At 42.4% G+C, this 27,868-nt stretch overlaps 1 protein-coding gene across 4 annotated transcripts; it reads right to left on the bottom strand.

The window, feature by feature from the left end:
- Nucleotides 1-203: 203 nt before the first annotated feature.
- si:dkey-191m6.4 (rho GTPase-activating protein 22) lies at nt 204-26,766 on the bottom strand. 4 transcript variants are annotated; one of them, XM_053871261.1, is made up of 10 exons: nt 26,633-26,766; nt 21,277-21,476; nt 16,104-16,191; nt 7,241-7,369; nt 4,776-4,983; nt 4,560-4,692; nt 4,414-4,487; nt 4,229-4,350; nt 3,139-4,132; nt 204-2,362 (listed from the first exon to the last, which is right to left on the bottom strand). In XM_053871261.1, exons 1-10 carry the CDS (start codon nt 26,673-26,675, stop codon nt 2,140-2,142), a joined length of 2,214 nt encoding a protein of 737 aa, XP_053727236.1. In that variant the 5' UTR covers nt 26,676-26,766; the 3' UTR covers nt 204-2,139. The 4 variants fall into 4 exon arrangements, with proteins under 4 accessions (XP_053727236.1, XP_053727264.1, XP_053727255.1 ...); XM_053871289.1 differs by lacking the exons at nt 21,277-21,476; nt 26,633-26,766 and adding an exon at nt 19,642-19,760; XM_053871280.1 differs by lacking the exons at nt 21,277-21,476; nt 26,633-26,766 and adding an exon at nt 16,494-16,630.
- Nucleotides 26,767-27,868: the final 1,102 nt, after the last annotated feature.

Here is a 27,868-nt window from a genome sequence, read left to right as displayed (position 1 = left end):
CAATAAGGTGAATTTATATGCAATTTTTTGTCATCTTATCACATTGTGGGCGACCATTTCCAAGTGCTTGACTCAGGCTGGCCCATCACAAGTTCACTCATTACTCTCAGAGACTCAGTTCTTCCACTCTACTTCCGCACTGCCTGACTAGTTGCAATCCTACTTCAGACTGTCAATCGTAAGTTCTTCTTGGAAAATGCAGAACATGGACATTTTTTTTGTTTTATTCAGCTACGTTTTGATGTTTAAAAAAAGAGACTCATGTTTCTGAATTTATTTCCATACGCATCCATTTAGTACAATAGCGTGAATCTATAATAAATAGTGAGCACCATTCAGAACAATCAGAAATACTAAAATTTTAAGACTTACATACAGCAAAGAGATCAAATCATTCTCTTCATTGGGCCCTTGGTCAGATACACTTTCAATCACTTCCTCCATGGTTTGCAGTCAACATGCAATACTCCGAGAACAAGTGTTTTTCTTGGAATCAAATTCAGTATTGCAAGTCTGAAATTGACTCGTATGTCCAGGATGGTCATGATTTTGTGTCTTCTTGGGGCTGATTTTTTTCACATTACATTCACAATGAAAATACACTGGTATTTTCATTCATATCACATTTCACTTTCACAATAGCTGGCCCCTTCTACAGCGGTCAAATCTGCAGGCGTTTTGGGGGTTTGTTTCCAGACAAGCAAGCAATTTATACTGCTACAAAAGCTTCCCTGAAGGCACAACCAGGAAGTCCCATTGTTTCTTTAAGGGCAGTGTTCAGCTCTATGTGCCAAAATCAGCATGGCTTCCAAGCAGACCGGTCAGATATGGAGAGAGTAAACAGCAGAGGCGGCCCACCTTTGGCATTTTGGACTTCAAAAACCATATATGTTGGTGTCATGGCAACCTGAAAACCAAGGCGACTTTGAAGTGACGACAGAGGCACTGGAGGAGCCTGAGGATCTGAAGCAGCTTTGCACCTTTACTATCGCTCTCACAAGCTCGTGACATCGACTGGCATGTGATATTTTGTAGCAGTTTGCATGCAACAAGGCTGTGGTGACACTGGTACTGATGATGAGTGCTGATCCCTCGCTGTTGCAGTGGTCATAGATAATGGTCTGATGTGCACATGTGAGGCTGCAGTGACCTCCAATGTGCTTCGCCCACTGCATTTTGAGGTACACGATGAAGAATGTGTTAACATTGTGTGCACACATGGAGTCTTAAAGGCCATTTCTCAACTGCTTAGAGAGGGTCTATATGAAGCCCGTTTTCTGTCACCATTTCCTTTGTCTAGAGAAAGTAACGTTTCATTTTCAACAAAAATCAGAGGTCTACTAAAGCAGGCCTGGCCTGAGATTCGAGAGCCAGGCCTGTTGAGAGATGGCACAGATTTAGTACCTGGTGTGGTGGCAACAGTGTTTTGCTACAAACTATAAAGGTAAGAAATACTATCATTGACATACTCTCCTGTAGTCAGGGATGGCAAGCCTTCATGGCAAGGTCCTCAACCACCACCTCAACCACCACCAACAGCTATCAGCTATTCAAATGCATTTTTAATGCTCGAAGAAAGATATGATGGTCTAAATTCAATGTGATATTTGTGATAAATATTGTTGAATAGTTTGGGTCCCTCAGTGCTAATGGTAACATAACCCAGCCCAGCACCTTATGAGGTCTACAACACCACCAAAGCCATGAGTGTAAACCTGGAAATTAAATTTGCCCCATACTTAACATATAGTCTCAAAGATGTAAACATTATTGTTCTATTAAATTAGCTCTACTTGTGTTACCCTGCCTCTAGTTCATATGCTAAGCTAACTTGTTACATATTTAATCACTTAACCCCCAGGGGACAGATTTGTTCCAAAATTGTCTGACCTTTTTCAGTATAAATAACACATAAATATCAATATTACACAGCTGATGGCATTCGACATTCGAGTTGTCCAGTAAATGCATTCAAATCACATCGACATAGTGGTTGCCTTTTAGCGGCCTCATTTTGCGGATTGATGTGCAGATACCGTACTCCTTCAAATACTGATTCACATAATGAATTTCCATCCGCGAAAGGACTCCTTTTTCCGCGTCGCACAGACATTCAAAACAATCCAGCCTGTCTTTACATCAAATATCGCTAGTCCTCGCGCCCAAGGCAAGATCTCCCAAAGTCGAAAAAAAGTCCTCCATTTCTTTTTCCAGGAGCCTGTTTCGATTCTCGGCGTCCTCTCGTGCCCTCTCAGAGTTCCGCAGTTTGATTTCAAGCATGCGTTGCTTTTTCCTTTCCTGTTCCATCTCTTGTTCCAGACGCTCCATTTGCGCACAAAGAGCAGCGCTGGAGTCCTCAAGTCTGCGGGAGGAAACAAGTACAAGACAGGCGTTACTTTACACAATATTATATGGGCGTCTAGTGTGGGTAATTTCCTTCCGATACTTCATACATAAATGTAGATGTCTATTTATGAATACGGCACTAATAGCGAGGAGATGTCAATGAAACTATAATTCCACTCATATGTTTGTGTGACATGGCAACTGCCCTCAATGACTGTTCCTCAATAGGCAGCAACATAACTTAGGCACCAATATAAACGGCAAAAAGTAAAAGCAGACGTTTTCTGGTCGGGCCGCACATTTTGGCTTTGGAGCCGCGTCTCTATGACAAAAACTCTGGGTGGAGTAGCGCGGCAAAAAAAACAAAATGGCCGACGTGAAGCCCAATATCATGAATGCACCTGAGTGCATTCAGGATAACAACATTCAAAATAAATATTAATGGCAACTCAAAAAAAAACCATACTAAAAAGTTTCCTGTCAAGAGCACCTCCAGATAGCATGTGAATCTGACGCGCCATGTCGTGCGGGAGCGTGACTGGGGGCGGGGCAAGGTGAAGCCCACCATCTGGAAGGGTCCTGGCAAAAAGGTAGCCAACCCAACATGTGATGACCAAGAGAAACGCAACTGTAAATAAGTTCAAAACGTTTCTGAAGTATGGGAAACAGTACTTGCTGACATGTACAGTGAGTAAGCCATTTAAAGTACAGCTGAAATGCTACATCAGGATTTTGAATTACAGTCTGACATCACCGCCGGCAGCCCTTATTCCCCCCTATTAAAGCACTTACTTCTGTATCCTTGCTTCATAAGCAGTTTTTTGATTCCTCAACTCTTCCTTCAGACCCTCGACCAGGCTGGTCAGCGATGTAATCGTCCCGTCTCCATCCTCAGACATGATTATCGTCGGCACGCCAGGCGCCGTAGCCATGTTTCCGTTCTCGCTGCAGGCGGCGCTGCTGCTGCACAGCTCCATGGCTTCACAACTGTCCTGCTCGGAACTGGGGTCTGTGAGCGCCCCACCGTCCTTTTCTCGCTCAGCATCCCTCTCTGCCCACTCAGCCCTTCCGCCACCTTCACTCAACAGCACACCGTTCTGGTGAGCTGGGGTTTCGCTGCCCCCTGACTCCGGCATTGAGATCTCGCAGGAGGAGGTGGACCACGGCGTGCTAGCCACGCTGGGAACACTGCCCATGCTGGAGGACGAGGTCACGTTGTCGTAGGTGGATAGTCTCTGTGAGGAGCCTGTGGAGTCGCGGTCACGGGCAGAGCGCTCACCCGAGGAGGTGCGCCGGTGACCCCTCAGTGAAGACAGGCCGTTCATCAACCAGTTGCCACCTCCACCCGCCGAGGACACGCTGGTTGTTTCAGCCGCTGAGCTGCTGCATTGCTTGGTTTGAGGTTGAGATCGAGGCGCTGAGGAACTCTTGAAGGTGTACTTCCACGACGGTAGCGTCTTGGTTTGTTTACTAGGACTGACTACAGTTTCCCCTTTACCAGAAGCAAACTTTGGTCCAGTGTTGGGGGTCTGAGTCGGGGTGACAGCAGCACACAGTTTGGCGTCCAGCGATGAGGCACTGCTGTGTAGCTCTTGGTCGGGGTTGGAGATCGGGCAGCTCTGCAGGTCCTCTTCAGAGATCCAAGCTCCCAAGCTTCGATTTTGAAGCGGTCCCGAGATCTGAAGATCCGTTTGAGGTGCGTCTTCTACTTCCTGCTCCCTCCCTGAGTACAAACGGTTGTGTTCCCGAATGAGGATGGTCATGAGGTGCTGGACCAGCGATGTGCCTGGAAAAATCCCACACAGAGACAGTACAAAAGAGAAGATCACGATATGTTTTTGAAGGCATATCAGTGAAATACATGTGAAAACAAAGGATGTACCTTCCATTATCGTGACCGGGTCCTCCATCTTCGGTCGAAGGATGTTGGGCCCAAACACGGTAGCAAGGTTCTGGACACTCATCTTGTTTTCATTACAGTGGGACTGGACCTCATCGAGGAATCTGACGTGGTAGACGGCCAACGTCAGCATCATATTTATCAGGGCGACAGTTATACTTACTTACTTGCATATATACTTGAGGAGATTGTAGTTTGGAAGCGGCAGCAAGCTGACTTGCTTCCCAAGCTCTTGAACCCCCTGAAAACCAGATGAGCACGTTGAAGTTTTTCATTCCGACAGTGACACAGAGCCGCAGTCAAAAACACCAACCTCCTCCTCATCTTTGGCGAGAAGTTGTGCACACGTTAGAAAGTCTTCATATTTGGAGAAGGGGATGACCGGTTCAGGCAGCTCACGCAGGTACAGTTTTAACAAGGACGCCACCGTGTGGACGTCTGTGTTACTGCAGGTTGGAAAGAATTTTAAAAAGAGGGCCCTCATTTGTTTATAGGGGTCTGGTTTGATTTTAAATAGACCGATATCTACCTGTCAAACAGCGGTTTGTCCCCACAGTCGAAGGCTTCTTGCAGCTCTTTGACCAAGTTGGCTTGACCCGGCATACGAAAGAGACCCTCCTCATCCAGGCCCCTCTCCCTGATGAAGTCCACACACTGCTCCACCAGCAAGGGGGCCAGTCTTGGTCCAAACTTCTTTTCATACTGCACTGTGTCCTCTAAGCGTTGGCCGAATATACCTGAACACAAACAGACCACGGACATTTTAAAATCACCAATGAAACGCACAATAATTATTTAGCACTGTATGATGTTTGACACGTCCAACCCTTTGTGCTTTAATCATTTTTAAAAAACAGTTTAAAACCTTTTGGTAAGTTTCATTTTTGGTTGCTGCTTCAGAGCCATTCAAGTAAACAATTTAGACAAAATATATTTTCATTTTATGAATTATAACTATCCATACTAATAATAATAATGTATTATTATTATTATTATTATCTTCGAAAATAAAATTACTGCCATGTAACATGAATTACAAATGATATAAATGATCATTTGTTGATTTTTTCAAGAAAACATGAACTGTGAAAAGGGAAAGAAAGAAATGGTTGTACAAAAGCACCACATAGTTTTTCTTTGGGAAAAAGTGCATTTAAAAGCATATTTTGTTGATTTTTCTTTGCTGTTAATTACAATTCACATTCAAAATCAATTTGACTGGAAAATAAATGTATTATGACCATTTGTATTCGAATAGTTAAAATGAAACACCTATTTTTGTGGCCACACTTAAAAGCAGGTCCGATCGTTGGCTCTTCAGAGCTGTTACCTGTTGCTGGGCTGCAGCAGTCACAGCTGGCTGGCAGCTCCCAGTAATCCTGGTGGTTCAAAGAGCAGTGGCCGCACAACAGCAGCGAGCGTTTCTCATACAATCCAAACCCACATTTCACCAAGTTAATCCATTCTGATTCAGGCATTTGGCTCTTCTTGTCGTTGCTGAGCCCAAACTCCTGAGAGAAAGAGGCAGCAAGTTCCAACTGAGCAGCTGAGGTGCAAAGAAATGTGCAGGAGAGTTCTGGGGCCGGCCTGCTGCTGTTTAACGACAGGACTTGGTGACAGATCTATTCTGGAATCAGGGGCCAGAGACGGACCCCCCGGGAGTCTGGGGGGACAGACGGTAATGCGAGCGAGACGGCGTGAGGTAATAACCTAGCAGCTCCTGGATTATCACAACAGTCCGGCGGACCCGGGATATGTGTCACATTAACACCCGACACGTTCAAAATGTCACATCTGCACTGCAGCTGGATCTGGCTTCACATGGGAGTGTCACACCGAGGAGCAACTAGTGAAAAATATGAATTCTTTTGTTGCAAGAAGAGGATTGGAGGATTTTAGAGTTTTGGTGTCACTGTCAAAGATTTAAAAGTGCATGAATAAACCTGCAAAAGCACCAAATCACTGAATTAAAAAAAGCATAACCAAAAAGAAAAACATTATTTAGCAAAGTATTTAAAAAAAAAAAAAAAAAAAAAAAAGATTCTTTGAAAATTGTTGTTGTCTTGTTGCTTTCTCCTGGTTCATTCCATTATTGTTCCATTACATTATTTGGTGAAATTACAAGCACATAACAATTTAATTCAACACATATTATTGTTTGTTCATACTTAAGTTATTTTGTACCTGTTCCATTGTATTTTTGTTTACCCCTGCAATTTCCAATCTTGGGATTAATGGAAAAAAACCCAAAACAATCTACAGTATCTACAGTTGCAGAAAAAACGTCATTCTGTTATGTAACTCAAATAACATAAGCATGGTAAACTATTTAATACAGTATCAAAATTAAAATTCCTTTTTGCCAGCGGGAAGCGTTACATTATAGCAACAAGACAAATCTAGTATGAATAAGTGAGTCATAAATACATTTATTAAAGATTTGCCAAATCTGCATAAACATGACCATTCATTTTCTGCTGCTCTGGTTTAGTACAAACCCAGTCAACCCATTTCAACCCATGGCCTTATTGCGCCAAGGCTGCAGCACTAGCCGCTAAGCCAAAATAAGCTATAAATCATACAAATAATTGAGTTAAAAGGAGCAGATCTGAGACAAATTGGATCCAGTAAAACAAATTGGCCATCAGTCCATGTTGAGATTCAGTTCTTTCACTGCTCTGTGATGTGACCTACTGTCGCTGGCTCCACACTGATCCCTCTAATAATAAACATATGTTTGTAATGTAACACTTTTCTCCGGTTCAGCTGCTCCAGTTCACACCTCCGTCAGTCCCTTTCTAAATCTGGACTCGTGTCAAGTACAGCAGCTACAGAGCGGACAGCGTGGGAATTTACCGCTAGCACTCAGGAAAATAGTTTGGAAGAAATTCTCCTCCTTGTGTCCATTTCAATCTGTAAATTTACACTTACTTTGATAACTTTCATATTTATTTCATAAATAAGATAAAATAAGATTTAGTCCTTTCTTTTTACCTCCACCAAATGGAGCCCAGATGACCCGTCGTATAGCCTTGACCCAGTCGTCCATGTCCGTCTGGGAGTTGGCCATGAGCAGGAAGGATTCATGGCTGACTGGAGCTCGGTCCTTATCACCGGTTCCACCTGAGAACCAGCGGGGCAGAAGAACGCAGATGGTGAGTGCATTTGAGTTTGTCATCTGATAAGTGAGCCAAGCGCTCTTTTCCTTTACCCACAACCTTGGGACCTCAGAAGAAAGCATGCATCAGAATCTTTGAGAATAAATGCATCTGGTTTCTATGGGACCGTGTGTAGTAAGCAGGAGAGCCGCTAGATGGAGCTAAATGCAAGGAAACGTCTAGTCACCGTCTATTGTCGCTGTGGTGGCACATTATAGCGCCGTGTGAAGAATGAAAGATCCCCGTTTGTATTAAACAGTAACATCGTTCATCTTATAAGTTTGTCGACAGTTCTGTAAGATCAGTTACATTTAAAATGAACAGTTAATGGATTCTTCTTTCTCTCTGAGGAACCAATCTAATGGAATCTCAAATCCCTTCATTTGCACCTTCTTTCTGTGAAACTAAGTTTATTTTCCTTGCAAGATACTGCTGTTTCTGTATGGGACCATCAAGCTGAAACAAACCAGTCTAGATCTTTCCGAATCTATGCCGACGTCACTTCTAGAGCAATGTCTAAACATGCAAGTTCATTTAGCCTCATAATTTCATCTATAAACCAATGACATACAAAGCAGTAAACAGCACTGGAACTGTGTGTGAAATGGTCTGGTAACAAATCCGGACGTTGATCGCAGGAGACAAACTGATCACAGATCAATCCTTTTGTCTGCATCACCATTGCAGTAATGGTTTGTGTAAATGATCCTGCGTGTGTCGTGTTTGGCTGAGCCATTAGTGAGGGGCGTCTCAGACTCAGTCATTTAAAAAAATCCAAACTTAAACAGTGGGGCAATAAAGCTAAGTGCCATTGTCACCCGGCTCTGCAAACTCACACTGTCATGATAAACAACACAACTGCAGCCTGACTTCAGACTTGAATTCAGGGACTGCAGATTTGCACACATTTTACCTTTTCTCTGTCAATTTAAATGCAGTAAAGAAAAAGTATGTTAAAAAAAACATTTGATATGAAATATAAGCTTTTAAAATTGTATATTAAAAACTGATGGAAGGCTGCACAGAAGTTTGCATTCTCTGTCGTATGTGCAGCAGCAGATTTGAGTGAGTGATGTTCCTCATATTGCTTATTACAGTAGATACTAGTTTACTAGTCCCACAATCCACCAATGCATTTATATTATGTACAATATTATATACAAGCTAACAACAAACAAGCTCAAACTTTTAGCATTCACGTCTTTTCTGCTGTTAAAATCCCAGCTACTCCCCTCTATATTTTCTTTGACATATGCAGTCTGCTTATCAGTAATGAAGTGCTCAATTTTGCATGTGGCTAAAAGGAAATTACAGGTCAGGAGTTATTCTGGGAACATTCTCCTGTTATTAATCATAGCCCAGCAATTTATCAGCTGATTTATCTACTGTCTCATCCACTGAGATTAAATAATTCACTCAGTCTCAAGGGGAATAATAACCATCTTGTATTATTAGCTGTTTTTAATTGAATATAGAAAGGTGTCGACCCATATTTCCTTTGAGGCATCTAACCAATGATGGTCAGTAATGATGTTTGTGTTTACTGAGTGGCGCAGCTGGATGGACAGTAAGAAAAAAAAAAAAGGTAGACATTAACTTCTGTCCAACACGTGGTAATATGTGTTATAAATACTTTTGGGAAATCCTTTTTGAACTCACTGAAGGGAATTATATCCATATACATTTAGTCACTGGCACATTCTTTCCAAGCATGTATCCAGGTTACAGTGTCCCTCAGTTGCCTCTCCTAAATCATGGCAGTCGTAATGAAAACCAAGCCAGCATCAGACCACACTTTCCACTCCTTCTCTTATACTTGCTGGTTGCCATGATCCCTCCATAGTTAAGCTAGCATGAAAGTGCTTCAGCCAATCCATTTTACTTGTATATCATCATCCAAACTCCATTCAAACCAACCATGAACATATAGGACTGTATACAGTGAATATTTGCCACATAGGTCACTCATTTCTATGTTCACCTTGGAAATGTGTTTAGGGAATCAAAATGAACATCAGCCATTTGTGTTTTAAAAAGAGAGACTCAACCATGCTGATGGATGAATTCTGTACGTCTAGTATCTTGTGAGGGTGACATCGTCTTTTAACATAGTGTTATGAATGGATCAGGTAATGTTGATCATGGGACAAAGAGCTGGCTACATTTTGGTGCTGCTCCCGAGCCGTGCAGAGTCCATGCTGTTCCGTGACTTTTCTTGCACTGTCCTTGGAATGCTACTGCCACCTGCTGTCCCACTGAGCTTATTTGAGCCGGAGTATTAATTACATGAATATTTCAAAAAGATAAGACAAGACAGCTATCATGTAGCATCCTGCCCGACTTTGTTGCAACACAGTCTCAGGAGTTTGTTTGCTTGCCATGCTTGGTGGGATTTCTGAGTCGAGGCTCTCTGGTGTCCTGCGACAGTCCATTAATATATATTCATATATTATATTCATGGGGTGGACACTGGCGCTGTGCTCTACTAGGATGGAAACTGGTGACGGTGGCTGACAAGAGAAGGCTGTTCTAATGAATTTTTTTTTTTTTTTAAAGGATGTTCGTTCTAGTTATGTATTGGCTCAATACAATTCAGGTGTTTCTAACATAGATAACTAGTGAAAGACAGTCCATCTCATGAAGCCAGTCTACAGGCTTATAATAGCAGTACAACGAACAAGGATGGCATAAATTAGATACTGATATGTTATTGCCATGAAGATAAAACCCTCAATCTGGCAGATGGAATAACCCTAGTAATTCCAGACATTTGTGTCAAGTTCCATCTTTTCATGTTTTTCCTTCAGGACAGCTTCCTGTGGACACAGCAAACCTCCCAATGTGGGCGCTGAACAAGGGCAACACAGAGAGGTCAACGGGTCCAAGTATGCTCTTCGTCTATCTGCCTGTTAGACATCAAATTGAACGTCGAGCCACCAATTGTCTGCTTTTCAAGAACCGTGAGAACCTGTCTAACGTCTTCTTCTATTGTAAACGTGTCCGGCAACAGAACCAGGGAAGAGACACCGCATGGATACCACCCGACCCGTTTCTGCAAATCTCAGCCTCCATCCTGGGCTGCTCAGACACTTTTTACTACACTAGTAAAAACTCTCCCCCATCTGTTTCCCGTTACCTTGGAGATGTTGTTTCTTCAGTCTGTCCGGCTTGCAGCAGACCGGCCCCATGTCTGACGGGGCGATGCGGGCTGGAGCTTGGACCGGTTCTGGGACCTATAGCTGCGGCATGTAGCAGCACAAAGTCCAACTGGAAGTGGCGGCACAGTTCACAGGTAGCACCGATATCCAGAAGCTGCCAGTGAGGCATACTCACTGCCAGCCCTAACAATGCCGGTGAAACAAGTCCCACTTTTAGCTCTTCACGCATGTAAACTGTCCTTTTATTCAGCCTTCTCTTCCTGTCTGTCTCTTTCTGCAGCAGGTCTTTTCCCTCAGACCCCTGGTGAGAAGTAAATCCCTCAGGAGGGCTGAACAAGGCTCTCTCTCTCTCTCACTCTCTTTCTCTCTGTCTGTCTGTGTGTAACTGGGAGAGATGGGCTGTCCTCCAGTCTTTGCCAAACAAACTTGTACACACACCGACACACAAACCCAGCAGCAGCAGACAATGCAAATCAATCTGTCTGAGTGTAACGGCTTCTGAATATTTCTGAAGTCAAGCATGCTTCACTGTAACTGAAAATACCAGTCGCCTCACAAGAATACTAACTGGATCTCCAACAAAAGTGGCTGAAAGAAAAACTAGCTAAGAAGTACTACTGTACTTTTTGACAACCAATACAATGAGACCGTGAGAGAAAACTGGTAACAACAGAGTGATCCACAGCAGGAGAGGACAACAATCATATTTAGGAAGTGGGAAAAAAAACAACCTGTCAGCTACCCTCAGTCGAGCACTCTGTATCAGAGCTCACATTGTGAAAAAGGCGTGGCAGCTGGGACTCAATTTGGCATCAACTTCACCGCACATGCTCTCGGCCTGAAGACTGGACTCAAGACCTAGATCTTTGATCTTGTCTCTGAATAGTTTGCAATAAGACTTGGTCTTGTTCCGGAATAAGGATGGTTTGTCAAGACCAGTCGTAGCACAAAAGTGAGACAAAAAAAATATATATTATTTTTTATTATATATTTCCAGCCAACCAAGTGTGTTTTGAAACACCTCCATTGCTCCCAGCGTGGCCTCTAATGAACCTTGTTTACGTCGAAAGTGAGGGGAAAACAGAGTCAAGACTGTGAGAGTCAAGCCAGCGCTCAATACAACATTAACATCATCAATAATTACCCCGCTGAGCTTATGTATTAGGGCTCATCGTTTATCCATTTATAAAGAGAATAACTCAATTATTAACTCTTGAAAAGTCTCCTCAGTCTTGGTATTGACTTGGGTTAGGTGGTCTTGACTACAACACTAAAGAAGTCCGATGAAAGTGGACATGTTTTGAGGCAGTTACATGGAGTGACCCAAGCTCACCAAGTACCCAGAGGCTCTCCGTCAAGAGGACCCAAGCTGTGTGCAGACATGGTCACCAACAAACCAGTTCTGCTGGGGCACCAAGCTCGATACGAAGCACAACCTTACTGTGTTTGCCTGCCTTGTACTGTAACAACCATGTAAGGTGAAGACATTTTTTTCTTTTCTTTTTTTTACATTAGGTTTATGGACTATGTGATTACGAAATTATTGGAATCTGGCAGCATTTTATTGTAAATGAGCAGTAGAAAATGCATATTTCTGCTACCAGGACACCAACTGCACTTCCTGATTTGCTTTCTTCATAAAAAATGCATCAATGGGCTGAATGAGCAATAAAACAAATTTTATTTTCTTTCTATGAAATTCAATTTTGTGTGTTGTGTAAATTTTCGTTTTAAGTTTAAATTACTTTTTTGCTTCCACTGCAACTGATACGATGCAAATATATCTTGACTTTACCGGAGTAGAAGGCCAAAATGAGGCATGGAATGTCCTTATTATTATTATAATAGACGGTAAAAAATTACTGTGATGCAAATGCATGTCATTACAGTGGATTATCCTTGTCAAAGCCAAGGATTTAAATTATTTAATGTTTTGTGTTCATATTTTTCTCATATATATATATATATATATATATATATTTAAATTCCAAATCTAAAATTATAAAGTCCAATTTTAGTTGGACACAACATTGTAACACTTTGTAACACATGTAATATACTGTAGCAGGCCCAGGCCCTTGTTTACTAAGGTCAAAGGGCAAGGTGAAAGTGTACTGTTGTGATCAATCTGTATTGTACTGATCTGTCAATAAATGATGCTGGCTTCAGAGAGGAAGAAAAGCCTCCAATGTGGGTTTTTCATTCACACATGAATAACCCTGCGAGTGTTTGTGTGTGGGATTGTGTGTTTAGGAATTCATCCACAACAATGAGTTGGCAAAGCCGCTCTGTTGCACCAGTGTGCAGCACTTTTTTTCCCACTTGACTTAATTGCCTCTCAGCGCCACAACAGAGGGCTTACAGCTCTAAGTCACTCATTAAATAGAAGGAATATTTGAGAAATCCAATTATTAGACCATTTCCTTCATGCCTACAGGCTTTTAGGACAAGCCTGGTTTAAACTGCGGCACATGACTGTGGGGTTTACTTGTGTGCACTGCGTTCCTTGTTTGTATCAATCTAGTGGTGTTTATGTCTCCATGTAAAACAAGAGAAAAAAGTGTCTTCACATCTGGGAGTTCATGATGAATGTTCTCCAGCTCCAGTTCATCATCTTTGCAGTTTTATTTTTGACTCATATCTTAAACATATTGCACATTCCTTTTCTTTTATATTTGTTTATTTTTATAAACAAATTCCACCCAACCAGAGTATCTCCTTCTCATCATTTTCCCCTCATGTCGTATTCTCCAATCTGATGTTTGACCGCACTCTTGCTTCTAATTGCCTCCATAAAAAACGTTCGACTTTGATGCGGGCAGTTGAAGAGTTGCTATTTGGATCTGCACTCTTGTATGAACTTAAAAAGAATTATTCTGCTGCATGACATCAAATATCATACAGATGTTGGGACCAGGTCTGATCGACAGATCTACCATCTACAGGCAGAATTTCTCTTTTCCAAAGTAGCTGAAGGAGTGTACCCACTGGCCATCTTTCACTTCTTCTGTCGTGTTCCGACTGCTCTCTACCAAAACGGACCATCAGTCACTGCCATGATCCAGATGAGGTACAAACCACCCCGGGCTCCTCTGGAGGACAAATATACCATTAAAGTGGACTGACGATTGATGAAAGTGAGACAAAGCCGCTAGAAGATCCATCAAAAATTGAGAATTGGAATTCATGTTTGTTCCTGAGTTGACAGAACCTCATGTTCATGAAGGATCATGCCTTTCTTCCAGGTCTGGTGAGCATGTGTGTGATTTTAGGTAGCAAATACAAAGCCCTTCTCATACTAATGTGATCATGCTCCATGGACATGGATTTCTTGCATGCCTATATCTTTCATCCATACCTTTAACTAAATCCATGGAACAAACTTGAAAGTCATCTACAGGGGTTGGACAAAATAATGGAAAGACCTTAAAGCTAAAGAAGGTTCCACTGGATCAGTAAAGCAGATTTTTGTAATCCTTTTGGATACAAAGAACACTGAACGGTTACGTTGATTTGTCTGTGTTCAAAATTACTAGAAAAGTTTGGGATGAATTTTTCAGGGAATATGTGAAATGGGACATGAAACAAATGATTTAATTTCAGAGGTGATCCAGATCACCATCTGGATCTGGGATTGATTTAGGGATGATTCTTTTGAAGGATACTTTGTCATTGGGAATTTGTGTCGGGGCGGACTGAAGCTGCGTGGAGGAGGTTTGGGCTCCTTCTCTAATTTGAAATGCATTGACGCACAAAACTCTAGACCTCAAACAACAGATTCATATACTGTGTTAACTCTGTCTGAAATTTGCAGAAGATGCCATAATTGTCAAAAAAAAAAAAAAATGAGATGGTGGTCGCAGAAAATACAGCAAGCTTTAACAATCTATCAGTTCCTGCCCTTTGTGCTATAAAGCCAAGACATTCACACCGTTGCCTTTCTAATGGTTGTGATGGACACATGAGTGTTGTGACATGATCGACTAAATCTTATTATTCACCACCCTTTTCCTTTCCTAGGTTTCTCAAATATTTGGATTATTCCACTAGTGGTGGACTCAACTGGTTAAAAAAGACTGCATTCAATTCATGGTCATTAAAATGGAAACATTGAATGGAAACAAAAATAGAGTAGATGACCAGTGAGATCAAATATAATGTGACACATTGGAGTAAATGGGAAGTTCAGTAAAAGGAACAAACATTCTGAGCCATTGTCTTCTCATGACACCCACATCTGTTCAAGACGCTCATAGAGTTAGCTTCATCATGAATCCGATTGAAATAGCTCTTGTAAACAAAGTGAAACCCTAAGTCAGTCATATAAAGATGAACAGTAAAATCTTTGTGACGGCTTTGAGTTTGAACTCACTGAAGAGAAAAACACTTCATTCTTTCCTGTTGTCTGGTTTTACAAGTGTTTGAAACCATGTCTAAGTAGCGGATCTCATCACGCTCTGATAGCTCCTCTCACGGAGCATGAACTGAGAATGGCATATCTGGAAAACATTTAAAGCTGTCATGTGTTATCAGACAGGCCACGCTGGGGAAGTTTTCTCTGCCATGCAATGTCTCTGACCAGACCACTATTAAGCCTTCTGTTACTGTATATATATTATATATATATATATATATATATATATATATATATATATATATATATATATATATATATATATATATATATATATATATATATACCTCCACCAGCTCTAAAGAATCCATGTCTAAACAGCAGACTGCACCTTACTTTCTGTAGTGAGCTGAGCAGAAGCTCCGTCGAGTTCACAGCCCTCTGTGATGTTGACCGGCCATAAACAAAACACACAAGCCTGCCCGCCACTCTAAACACTAGTAGAGACCACTGAGCAAACACTGCTTGAATGACGGACTGCCTCAGGAGGTTTCATACTAATACTGCAGTCAGCTGGAACCCTGATGTTCAGACTTGGGGGCAGGCACTTATCATGGATTATTTCACCCTGAGTTTTGCCAAGAGCCTTCACACCAGATTGTAAAACTAGTCATGTCAACATGTTGCTTTTTTATGGTACAGCACAGTGCAGACAAAACCTTCCATTGATTTCTTGATGTAAACCACATTCATTCTCATTGAAATACATTGCAGCTGACATCACAGCTTGTTGTACTGTATCATCATCGGCTAGGTCAGGAAAGGTCAAGCATCCGCAAACCACTGTCTTGAAGCGTCCCCTGGCGGCCATTTGTAGAATTACATTCACTATTTGAGCAGCTACTGTAGTGGCTGTTTTCATAGTACAGGTAATGGGATGAGAGTGAAAACTGGGTTAAAGCCTTTTTGGGTCCACTTTAATTTCGACACAAAACTTTACTCTGTGTGCAAAATTTGGCGAAAGAGTTTCTTTGACTGTAGACTCTCTCAGGCAGATGGTGTAATACAGCTCCACTTGATTTTGCTCTCCCTCATTTGTGTGTCAACAACAAATTGCTGTCCAAATCATTCTACTGAACCCGATTGATCTGGAGCTGTGGGATTTCAGTTCGGAAACAAGGTCATACCTGGGACGATTTCAAAAAGATGCCTTCCTGCTTCATCTGGGTTCGCTGTGATCTCGTTCACCTGGCATCCATGTAGAGGGATGCAGCCCTGAAACACACAGGAACAGAAGTAGTGCTTTGACATATGCTGATTTATTTCAACCCAAAGTGCTTCCCAGACATAGAATTTAAACTCTGCTCATCTTTGTCATGTACATTAATACAGAAAATATTTCACATAAAAATAATAATAATCTATGTCATACTAAATATTTTTTCCAAAATTGTGCACTTCATATTGCACTTCACGCAGCAAAACAAAACAGCTTCCTCGTATTTAGGATTTAGTAAATTGACTTGGTTGGTGAACAGTTGCGCATCTCTTTGAGGAGTCTTCATTGTTCCTCTTACTTTTCACTGTGATTGTCGAAGCAGCCTCAGAGATGGATCGGAATACATTATCCAGATCGATAACCATTTTATCCAGACAAGGCCAAGTGAGCCGCGACAAGATGCCAGTGTCTTTGGGTCGGGCCGGCAAATCTGCACACTGGCAGACTCCATCACACAGACAGGGGTGTCTGCCAAAAGGTCTGATCTGGAGGGCTGGGCTGTCGCCAGCATTAGTCGCCATGGCAACAAATGGACGGGGTGGAAGCTGTGGATGGATTGAGCACAGAGGGCAGGAACCAGGGGGGAAGAACTCCCAGGAGGGCCGTGTGCTGGGAATAACACTGGTTAGCTGGCGGGGGAAGAATGAATTAGACTGTGTAACCTGAGAGGACAAATCATACTGTAATGTCGAAGGCTTCAGAACACGGAGAGTGTGTTTCTTGATGTTCTTTTATTATCTGTTGCCAAACTTGCGCCCCCGTTTCCTGTAAGCAGACGTGGACACACCCATCCCTGCGTGGTTTGGACATTACTGTCAGTCAACATTGCATCCTCCGCTGTAAGCACAGCTGTGGACGCTTATACACCAACGCTACACGCAGCACTCAGAGGAATAAAACTCGACCCTAAAATCGACACAATAATGGAATTTATCAGTGTTACATCCCCAATAATGTGAGGCTATTTATTTGATCACATACATGCTAAATATGGAGCATTTTAAAATCAAATTGTAATAGCATTTGTGCACCCATTCAGGTCAAAGACGTCCCAAGATCTGATTTATATTGTCTTGTTTCATCTACTTATGATAATCTTTTCATGTTCATGAGTCACATTTTCAGGCCATGCTACACTGCCACAACTCCTTTGTTATCTCAGCGTGTCGCATTATAAATCATGTTCCTTTGCTGGGTCAGCAGGTGACTGTTCCCATGGCAGCCAACATTTTTACCGTCTACCGGCGTATCGTTGTCCAGCATTAGACATTAATTCCCATGGAAGAAAACAATGTCTAGCTCAAGACCTGTTTGTTCTGTAGCCAAGACTTTTTGTCTGTCCTGCCATTTGCTGACATGTTTCCCTACAACAAACAAGACCTTGTCTGTAGTATGTGATTTGCCTTACTAACAAAACAAGCAGCTGATATGTTGTTATTTGGATGTTATGGATGCTTTTTGTACTCTTTTACAGTTTGACACCAGTGAACTGTTGAAACATTTACGAATGATTCTATGTGGATTTATTCAACAACGCAACAAGAATCTTGAGAGCGTCAAACCGAGCTCCATTGTGTGGATACCTACAGTGACATTGGGAAAGTTGACTTCTGCATCCTATATTGACTACAAAGGCAGCCTTCAGTGTTGCATGTTGACGCATTAAGTTTTCAATTGAAGCACATGGCAGCGTGACATGTAAAAAAAAAAAGACAGAGCTTGGGGTTAGGGAAGCCATGGAATGGCGCTCCATTGATTCTAAGTCTAACAATGTGTCAATCGACATTTAAAGCATTTAAAGCCATCACTAAGGTGGAGAGCCATATAAGGGGGTTATCAAATCCAACTGGCAGCAACAATGACTCAGTGAAGAGAGCTTCTGTTCTCCTCGGGTTCCCCCTGTCATGTTCCCGCTATCCCACCTCACGCAACAAAGCTCCTTACTATACGGGTCGTAAAGCTATTTTTCTCTCCCCCCAGAAGGCTGTCTCTGGTGTCAATAGAGGACGCAAAAGTCCTCTTTCCCATCAATATATTACACCATGGGAGTGAGGATGGGTTGGAGCGAATCAGATCCATAGATCTGGGTCTTTGCTGTAATTCTCAGATGGTTCACCTCAGAAGGTTGTGTGTGTTCATTCTCCCTCACATCTTGTGTCCAGTAGGGGCTCAGCTTATTTGCTCATTCAGAGAGACTTGTCTCTTTTGGGGGTTTCAGATCAATAGATTTCAGCCTGGAAAATGGCGAACACTGATTAAAGACAGTCTGTCCTCGTCGCCTCTCGCTTGCTCACAGCAGAATAGATGGAGCGAGTCGATGAGCGTGAGAGACAGTGATGGCCGACAGCTGCCTCCCAAGTGGACAGCTGAGGGATCGATTGAGTGTCAAGAGTCCGCCAGCGTCGTCCTTTGATCATCGCGGCGTTTCAAAACGTTCATGTGTAAAAGGGATTTTTCGATCGCATCATCTCCTCCAGTAAGAGCCGCTTCCCGACACACGTGAGGTCAGCCCGTCTACTTAAGCACTTATGAGCGTTTTAATGGCAAATATTAAATGAAAGACAAGTCATAAAGTTCAGCCCTCGTAAAAGGCCAATTTATAATCCACTTATATCGCATGATTGCGGTGACTCAATATTTACCAGTTAATTCCTCCGCTAGTTTCCCTCCAGAGGTTCTGTTACAGGAGGGCGCCTGATTTATGATGCCACTTAGATCCTCTGTGAAAGAGTTTCATTTTTAACTGCCCGGCCATGGTGTTGACATCCATTCCTTATTCATTCCCTTTTCATATCAAAATCAACTACCTAAATCAACGTCCGAATAAGACATTTAGTTCTCTTGGATTCTTTTACATAAAAAACATGAATTCACATGAGGGGACAGACTTGTATGTTGGACGACTAATACTGGTTATTCATCGACAGCTTCAGTTGTTGCAGACACTTGTTCTATATTGAGAGGTCAGGTTTTGGTTACGTTGGCAACCCACACGTTCATTTGTCAGCTGTCACCGTGGAGCCCCGGAGCAATAAGCTTTTGGACATGCTTGTCCTTGTTTCTCATTTAACACGTTGCTGGGAAGTGAAATCCGAGTTGATCTAGCTGTCATCTGAGGTGTAGACAACATCAGCAAAAATCCCTCTTTCACCGCTCTGCTTATATACTGTGTTTCCGTTACAGCTCTAGACATGGTTTCCTGTCCTTTTTTTCATCATAAAGACAAGCCATTAGCACGAGCTAATGCCCCCTCGATGCAGTGTGCAAATGTATGTTTTGGTCATTAGAATTTGTATAGAATCAGGGGAAAACTAGCAATATTTTCAATGTACACTTGTGGGACTACATTTACACAAAGCAACGCAAAACATGCAATAAAGTTGGCAGAACTGAACTGCCAATTTTATTTCCCTTTTAGCGCTTTTACACTTTGTCTGGCACCTTACCTCGCTCTGGCTGTCACACTTGACTTGGATGAATGACTCATTTCTCTACATTCCCACTTCGTCTTTCCATGCTCAAGTGAGTTTCACCGAATGTGCCCCTCTCCCCTGTGATCTTCTGATCTCTGACCGAAAATCACAACCTTGTACAAAAGTCCATCACGACTGAAGGGCTGGGCTCCTGCACTACATTGAAAGATCTGTTCATATCAACAACGCTATCTGGTTACCATGAAGACACAACAAAGAACCATCAAAGGAACAAAAACACAAGTCAGGAGTCTCAAACTTCAAGAACAGCATTCAGATTTGTTTTGGGCCTTAATGCCTCTGTGTCAAACTCAATCATGGAATGAGCCAAAACATTTCAGACAAACATTTTTGCAATCTCTCTGGCCGAGCAACTGCTGGTGGTGTGCCTCTGGACTTTTTTCAATGAATGAAGGGTGGCTTGGAAAAGTACTTTGAGCCGACTATACATACTGGTTGGAATCAGTCCTGTCAGTAGCGTGTCACACACAAACGTTTACTACATTTAGAATGCATTGAAAAATGAAGCAGATATGATAGCGCCACAATGGGAGTGGCACATAGTATAGTATGCATACATATTCTAGAATACATTTTTATACATATTTTTCAACGAGTAAATGATTAGATGACTGAATATTTTTGACATTTACTTCAGTCATGCTTAAAATACAATAAAATAAAATAAAATAAAAAAGGTACCAGCTTGTTTAGCCACAGGGAACAGGCTACTTATGTAAACAGAGGGCTCTAGACAATTTGGTTGAACACTTGTTGCACACCGCATTTCTATTCTTGCTCTTCAACACTTTAAAATATGTGAATAGTTCAAAACTGTATGCAGATTGTAGATCACACTTTGTGCTGAAGCATCACCACGACGATGGTCCGAATCGACCACGCTTAATACTTGACACCATGGACAACAAAGTGAATGCGTCACACGCCACAGTTTATCACAAATGTTGCTTTTTTGGTGCATTATTCAGCAAAATATATCCGGCCACCAACTGTTCGATGCAACCAAGGTTTATTCACAGTTTCGTACAAACTGAGATGCTTGCTTTGTAAGAGTTCCAGTGCATGCTGTTGAGTTCAATTGACTTAGAAAATTACAAAAAGTGAGTTTTAGCACCACTGTGCTCAGTATGTACATTAACCGCATGTTACATTACTTGTACAATGGTGGTGGTGATGTCCTGCACGTGCACGGCATTTCTACACATGGAAGATGTTTTCTACCTAAGAGCCTTTACTTAAGTCCTTGACTTAAAGCGACCTAGTAATGTCCTAATAGTGATGTTATACAAGGGCTGCAGTGCATGTCTCTTGTTAATCTTGTTCCCTTTCGTTATCTCAGAAAAACCCCAGAAATAAAATGTGGTAAGGTGAAGTCTGACTTTGCCTTTCTAGTCATCTGTATTGCCAGAAATAGATGTCTGGTGGAACATATCAATTTAGCCAAAACACTCTATGAACTCCTATATTTCATTTTATTTTATTTTATTTCATGACAGCACTTTATTCCAAAGCACTTTCCTAGCTGGTGGGATCCACACTGACCATGGCAATAAAATTGATTCTGATTCTGAGCCAGCAGACAACTACCTGTGGTTTGGTTTCCTCCTCATCTTTGTAGAAGTAGAGCTGATCCGTGCGCAGCACGAACCATCGAAGTTGCCAGTTCTTCATGATGCTCCTCTGCTTCTTCAGCCAGCCTGCCTTCAGCGCACCCTCCTGCAGACTGGGAGAAGCCGGGTGGCCCGGGCCCCGCGACACCTCGCCCATCACCATGCTCTTGGACCGGGCTGCAAAAAAGAAACACATTCATTTATGTGTGAACACAGTGAAAAGGGGAACAATTGAAAGGTCAAGCAGGGAATCTAAATAGCTTGATGTTCCCCAAGTGCTCTCGCTTCAGTCTTTCCATTTGCACTCTAATAGAGGCCTGTGGTTATCTCTTATTGTGTATGCCGAACGTGCCTGGTTGGTCTCTGCAGTGATGAACACACAGGACCTTTTGCCCTGGGCTCCAGATGAAGAGGGAATTGGGAAACAGAGGCAGCAAGAACAAATAGAAAACAGACAACTGATAAAATAGAGAGCAAGGCAAAGCACACACAATCACACACACTCCGCCGTGGGTGAAAGGCTTCTCAACATCCATGTCAAGGTCCTTGGAAAGACTTATTGTGTGTTGCCACATCCCAGCAGAACAGTGGAGGCTTTTGAGTCGGGTTAATAAGACCACATGGGACATGCTGGCAGACTGAGTCATTCTCCACAGACGTTGGTAACCTGAGCTTACACAATGGCACCATCAAAAGCAAAGGGTCTGACTGGGAGCTTAATGGTGGTTGTGACATCAGCTTTAGGTTCGCTCCTTGTCAGACAGCAGCTTTTGGGAAACGGGTGTTTAATAGAGCAGTGCTTCTGAGCAGAAATGTTGGATTACAGGAGACACTGACAGAGAGAGCAGACTATTGCTGTGCGTTTGGACAGGCTCTGGCTGAACAACACATTGTGTATTTACAACAGGCTGATATTTCTGACTTTAAATAAAACCATATGTATCAACTTGGTTGATGAATATGTATTTCCCTAAGTGAATGAATACCAAAAAAAAGAAAATCCACGGACCATGACAATATAAGACGTGTACGTTTTGTCAGGGGCAAAAGGGGAAATACTATTTGATGTTCATGTATAATTTATAGATGTCAATTGAGCAGACATCCTTCCTGCTGGTGTGCGTTTTACACATACACACGCACACAGAAAATCGATGCTCAGATTGTGCTGAGGGAAGATGTGGAGGGATAAACTGCGAGAGAGAAAGAAAATCAATCTTTATTCAGTTTCTTTCTCTCATTTCTCTCTTTCCATATGACTTAAAGCCTAAAATCATGACTGTTTAGCGGCTGAACCTGTTCTTCAGATATCCATGAAAAATACTCCCATCATCCTGTGACCTTGTTTTCAAGGTTCTGTATGTTTTACAACCATTTCAGCTCCACTGACAGTGTAATATATCTCGAGCCGTACAGTCATAAAACCTCACCACCGTTGCAGTCATGAAAAATTAAACAGGCGATTAAACAAGGAAGCAATGGTGGTTGGTTTCAGTTGAATGTAGTCACAGGCTTCCCTCAACAGTTGCATGAATGAGCAAAAAAATACACGTATATCAAGTGAATTCATTATTTCTTTCTCGCTTTTTAGTGGATGATGGCGTCTTTTGGAATATATATGGAGGACAAACTATGTGGCATCTGATGTCATTCATTACCAATAAAAAGTGTTAATAATGGTATGTTTTCTAGGTTTTCTACCTTCTTTTGTTTATTTTTATCATTAATTCATATTTTAATTCAAATCAATGAAGTTCTCTGTCCAGCAATAAGGTTTTCAATAATTTCAAAATAAATATATATAAATAATAAATAAAAAAAGAAAGGAAAAACTGGTATAGTATTTGAAATTCCTTTTGTGCAACCGCCCTGAAGTAACTGTTTGGAGTTTGTGGATTCTCACCATGTTCGCCATGTTCTGGTTTCTTCCCACAGACTACAAAGCAGAAAAATGTTTATTAATTGCCTCCATTGTGGTTGACAGTCGACATGCAATGAGAGATAGACTCCGGGCCCCTGGACCACAGCAGGACCTTTCTGTCTGACTCTGTTAGCAAAGTAACAAGAGCAAATGATTCCATTTTGGTGGAATTCTGGAGTTCCATCTAGATCAAGGATGTTTTGAAGGTGTGTTTCTGCTGCCCCTCCTCTCTTCAGAATAGACAAAAAAAAAAAAAAAAAAGACGTATTTCATTGCGTGCATTGAACTATAAAGTTAATTTAAGTTTCTTCTGTTTATCGTGTAACTGTGAAAAAGATGTTTTAAATTTAGCTGGACGAAAAAGCAGAAGCTTCACCGAAAACATCCACTTCCACCTAGTCTGCCTGGCTCCAAAAAAAAAAAAAAAACGTGACAGTCTTCCTCTTTCTGAAACATTAACCTCCTTCGACTCACCGCTTGTGTGTTTATACATCCTCGCAGATCTTCACTCTGACATGTCTACATCATGGAAAGAGTGGAGCGATGAGCGGATGATTCATTTGGAGTCACAATGGCTGATGCTTCTGTGTGTGTACCTCTGCCAGGCAGCATTACCCAGTGTTTAGCTCTGGGTGATTCAGGCTTTCCTTGGGTGGAGCTGCTCTGTGGTCGCTTCTAAATCTATCCAGGACAATGTTGAGAAGTAGCTGTTTTACTGTAAAAGTGCCCTTCCTCTGCAATTCAGTCAAATCAAGATGGCAATTGCGGCTCATTTATGTTCTGAAGATGGTGTTTTGATAAGAAGATGAAGAAGAAGAAGAAGAGCTGTTGACGCCCAGGCTTTCTGTCTCCACTTACAAGATGCTCAATGATGCAAGTCTGAGCGAAACTATTGCTGCATTTACATATGGTGTCTTTGTCTTGTTTTATTCTTGTGTCGGTTATTATGCTAAAATGTACCTTGATGTTGAGACCAACTGTTACTCAAACAATTATACTGGCCCACATCTGAACAGATGTTAGAAACATCTCGTGCTGGTTGGCTCAGCTGTGATGGTTAAAGAGGGTTTCGGGGAGGAAAGGTCCCTTATGTGAGTCCAATTATCAACACTATGTGGTGTATTGAAAGGGCTATATATGCCAGAACTTCTCATGTTGAGTAAAATTTGCCATCTGGTTTAGTTGGTTATTGGTTGGGTTTCTCGTCTCCTTTTCACAATGTAGCTGTCACAGGTGATGTTGGCAAGATGATTTATTCTCAAGACGCATGAGGACACAGAAGTCCTGTGCAGGAAGCCACTTCAATACTCAGGCTTGACCAGGAAAAAGTCATTTAGACCTGCTAAAACCTGTAGAAGTGGCTGACAGGCTTGTCCCAGATTATGCTAGTAAAAGTGCTATAGTAAAAGACTTTTTTTATATCAAAATATATTCCTGATCTGACATTTTCGTTCGTCCCCAGTTACGATACTCTGATGCAGCATTTAATTTTTATTGAAAGTTGCACTCATGTCATTTTGAATAATCCTCTTGATGTGTGCTTGAAAATGGCTCAATGAGAATTTAAAGCGATCCATATGGTAAAACCTTTCTTCTTGCTCATCGGCATATATTGTTGTTGTTGCCGTCATGGAGTTTCTGCGGATAAAAATCACTCGATGAATAGCGTGACTGGAAATGTAAATAAAGTGACAATGAACGCGTGGTATCCTTATGTCTGGACATGGCGTGAGAAGCGGAGGGGGCTTTTCATTTGATTCTTCTTAAGTCAAGAGTTGCTGGAACTGATTGATGAACAGGCCAGAACAAACCCATGAATCTGTTTTTGTTTCGGAAGCATCTTGCCGCTGTGCAATAAAATATAGAGACAACTAACATTTTTGATATTGAAGCCATACTGGGGAGAAAGGACACTATCTGTTAGGCGCTTGTACGCAGGCATGATCATAGTGTATTCAAACACACAGGTAGAGCGCAGAGCTTCAATTTCATTATCCAAGTTGACATGATTTATGGGTGGTAGAGAGTTACAGGTTCATGAGCGCGTGGCGTCCAGTTCGCCCATCACTCCTGATTAATGGCTTTGCCAATGTGCGTGGAGGCGCGGCTTCCTGCGCTGAATGAGGACATTGCAGAGAAGCACAGACTGACATGCAGCAGTGAGGCATGTGAGCATTATACTCCATACTATATCAGAGTGTGAATTCATCATCCATCTGCGCCGCCGTCTTACGAGCGCATGGTCCAATCACAAGCCTGGTGAAGGCAGAATGTTACTCTTCTGTTCTGCTACAGCGTGTGACTTTGATCATAAAACCATGGAAACACAGATCAAAATGAGCAGGCGTGAGAAGCAGTTGATGTGTGGGCAACTAAAGCTGCTGCAAGACTCTGATGCCAACCCAGACTCTATTGTACGTAAAGTGTGGCAGGCGCACTGCTGCTGCAGAGCCAGTGAAGGAGCCCTTGGAGTCACGCAGTGCATTACAGGGCAACGTCTCAGCGCCTTTCCATCACTGTACTCCATAAATCTTGCCTCCCCAATGCAGAATGATTAATGTGAGCAACAATCAATAACAACCTCCCTGTTCATCATTCGCCTAAATGTCGACGGCGTGTTTGATCGCTGGGGTCAAAGCAGGTCACCCAAGTTCTGCGCCATTACATCTGTCATACACGACCACTGGTTTGAGGGTGAACGCAACAAATGTCAAGATGAAAGCACCTGAGGCAGCCGGGAATTTGGAGGTGAATGCTGACCGCTGAAATGCCATGATCGCTTTGACTCGAAAACATGACTGACCGTCATTTAAAGCCTTCAGAGCGTACATATTTTTCATAATGTGCAATGCTCATCAGTTTATTAATAATCGCAAGACCCGACAGCCACAGAAGAGGTTTGAAATTGATGCGCAAAACGGCATGTATTTTCAGAACTGTCACATTCTTTGATGGGGAAAAAGTCTTTCCCCGGCACAGATTATAATGTGTTACACATGCTAATTTAAGCCGCTATTATGCCAATTTGATGCCCCTCAGGCGAAGGATTTACACATCACCATTCTGCTCCTGAAACCGATTCATTTCACTAATCAGATCCTGCAAAATAATGAGAGATTAGTGCCAAGACAGGAAGCACACATGCGCCTGCACACATGGACATTAATACATTCATTCAGATATGCAGAGTGGGCACACGCGCGCACGCGCGAGCAGCTGACAGCAGGCTGACAGTGCTGCTGTGATGAGAGTAGAGATGTGGGAACACAGCTGGAGTGGCTTCCGTCAGAAACGTATACTCCGTAGTAGAGACTAAATGCCAGACTGAAATTGTTGAGTGGAGTTAAACAGGTATGCTGACAGTGAAGTGTGCCAGTGCGTAGCAGTGAAGATGAGGAGAACCTGAACCTACCTCGCCTGGTCTGCCTGATCTTTGGACTCAGCATGGTTGTCATCGCTCACTCACAAGCTGTCCTCTCACCATGTCCACCAACATCCACACTCACTCCACTCCGGCCTCTCCCTCTGCCTCCTCTTCTCTTTCTGACCTTCTGCAGTGCGGCCGTCAGCTTAGGGGGTTGGGAGATCGGTGGATGGGAGGAGAATAGGAAGAAGAGGGGGGGTGGTGAGGGAGGGAGGAGGAACGGCACCTCTTTTTTTTTCCTCCCCTGCACTCACACCCAGTTGCCTCCCTGTTGCATTATTCATCGAGCTGCGTCCGCCTGGGGTAGAAGTGGAGGTTTGGCCTTGTGTTATTTTTAAATTGATGTTTTAGGCAATGATTGTGTTTTGTGCATGCAAAGACGGAGCTCCTGGGGGGGAGGGGATCATCTGGCAGGTGTCTCCTCCTACTCTATGTAATTAAGACGAAGGCGTCCGCTGCATGTCTCCACCTTCTCTCCTTAATGACTCATTTGGTCCCCTGCTCTCTCTCCTCTTATCTCATCACCTTTTCATTAGCTGGACGATGCCACCTTTTTTCTACCTTTTTATCTTTTCCAGATGGCGTTTTTTCTGACTCGAGACAGTCAGAATAACACATTCAAGCATCATGTTCAAATGGAGGTGGAAATCCTAATGTTATGTATGCATTATATTTGTGTCCTCACACCGCATAAGTTAAAAAACAAAAAAAAGAAAAGCAATGTGTTGTCTTCATTTTCTTCTGCTGCTTTTGACATTTCCCGTCCGGGGTTGTCGGAAGTCTCTCCCTGTCTCTCTGTCTTTTGATCCTCCTCCTGAGTCACGCCTGTCCTTTTCGTGTCCTACATCATTGTCATCATGAAACTCAAAAGCGGTCCTTTTCTTTTTCTTTTGCTGGCACTTCCATTCCTATCATTCTTCTTCCAACTTCTTTCCTCTGACAAAAAACAATCAAAATCATCCTGCCATCCTCCACCAATCCCCCATTACACCCTGCCCTTTTTCCAATAAGTGTTGGACATATATTGTAGCAATCTTTAAGTAAAAAAACAAGGAATCAACATTGTCCACAGTGTCTTTCATTTCTCCGACGGCATAGAGCAAACCACAGCGACAATTATTAATGTCACTCAACCCAACATGAAGCGCGATCACAACTATATGCAACCCCTATATAACTCGGAAAAAAAGTTGCCCCCAAAAGCTCCATCAACATTTCGCCTCC

The sequence above is a fragment of the Synchiropus splendidus genome, chromosome 1 (genome assembly GCF_027744825.2).
Source record: "Synchiropus splendidus isolate RoL2022-P1 chromosome 1, RoL_Sspl_1.0, whole genome shotgun sequence".
NCBI lineage: Eukaryota > Metazoa > Chordata > Actinopteri > Syngnathiformes > Callionymidae > Synchiropus > Synchiropus splendidus.
This window is presented reverse-complemented; position numbering and strand designations above follow the sequence as displayed.

Bases quoted from the DNA above. Each gene is read 5' to 3' on its own strand.
- si:dkey-191m6.4 (XM_053871261.1), bottom strand. From the start codon at position 26,675: ATGACAACCATGCTGAGTCCAAAGATCAGGCAGACCAGGCGAG. The intron at 16,192-21,276 runs GTAGTTGTCTGC...TGTGTGTTTCAG, and splicing joins AGGAGGAAACCAAACCACAG to GGCTGCATCCCTCTACATGG. The intron at 4,351-4,413 runs GTAAGTAAGTAT...CTACCACGTCAG, and splicing joins CTCCTCAAGTATATATGCAA to ATTCCTCGATGAGGTCCAGT.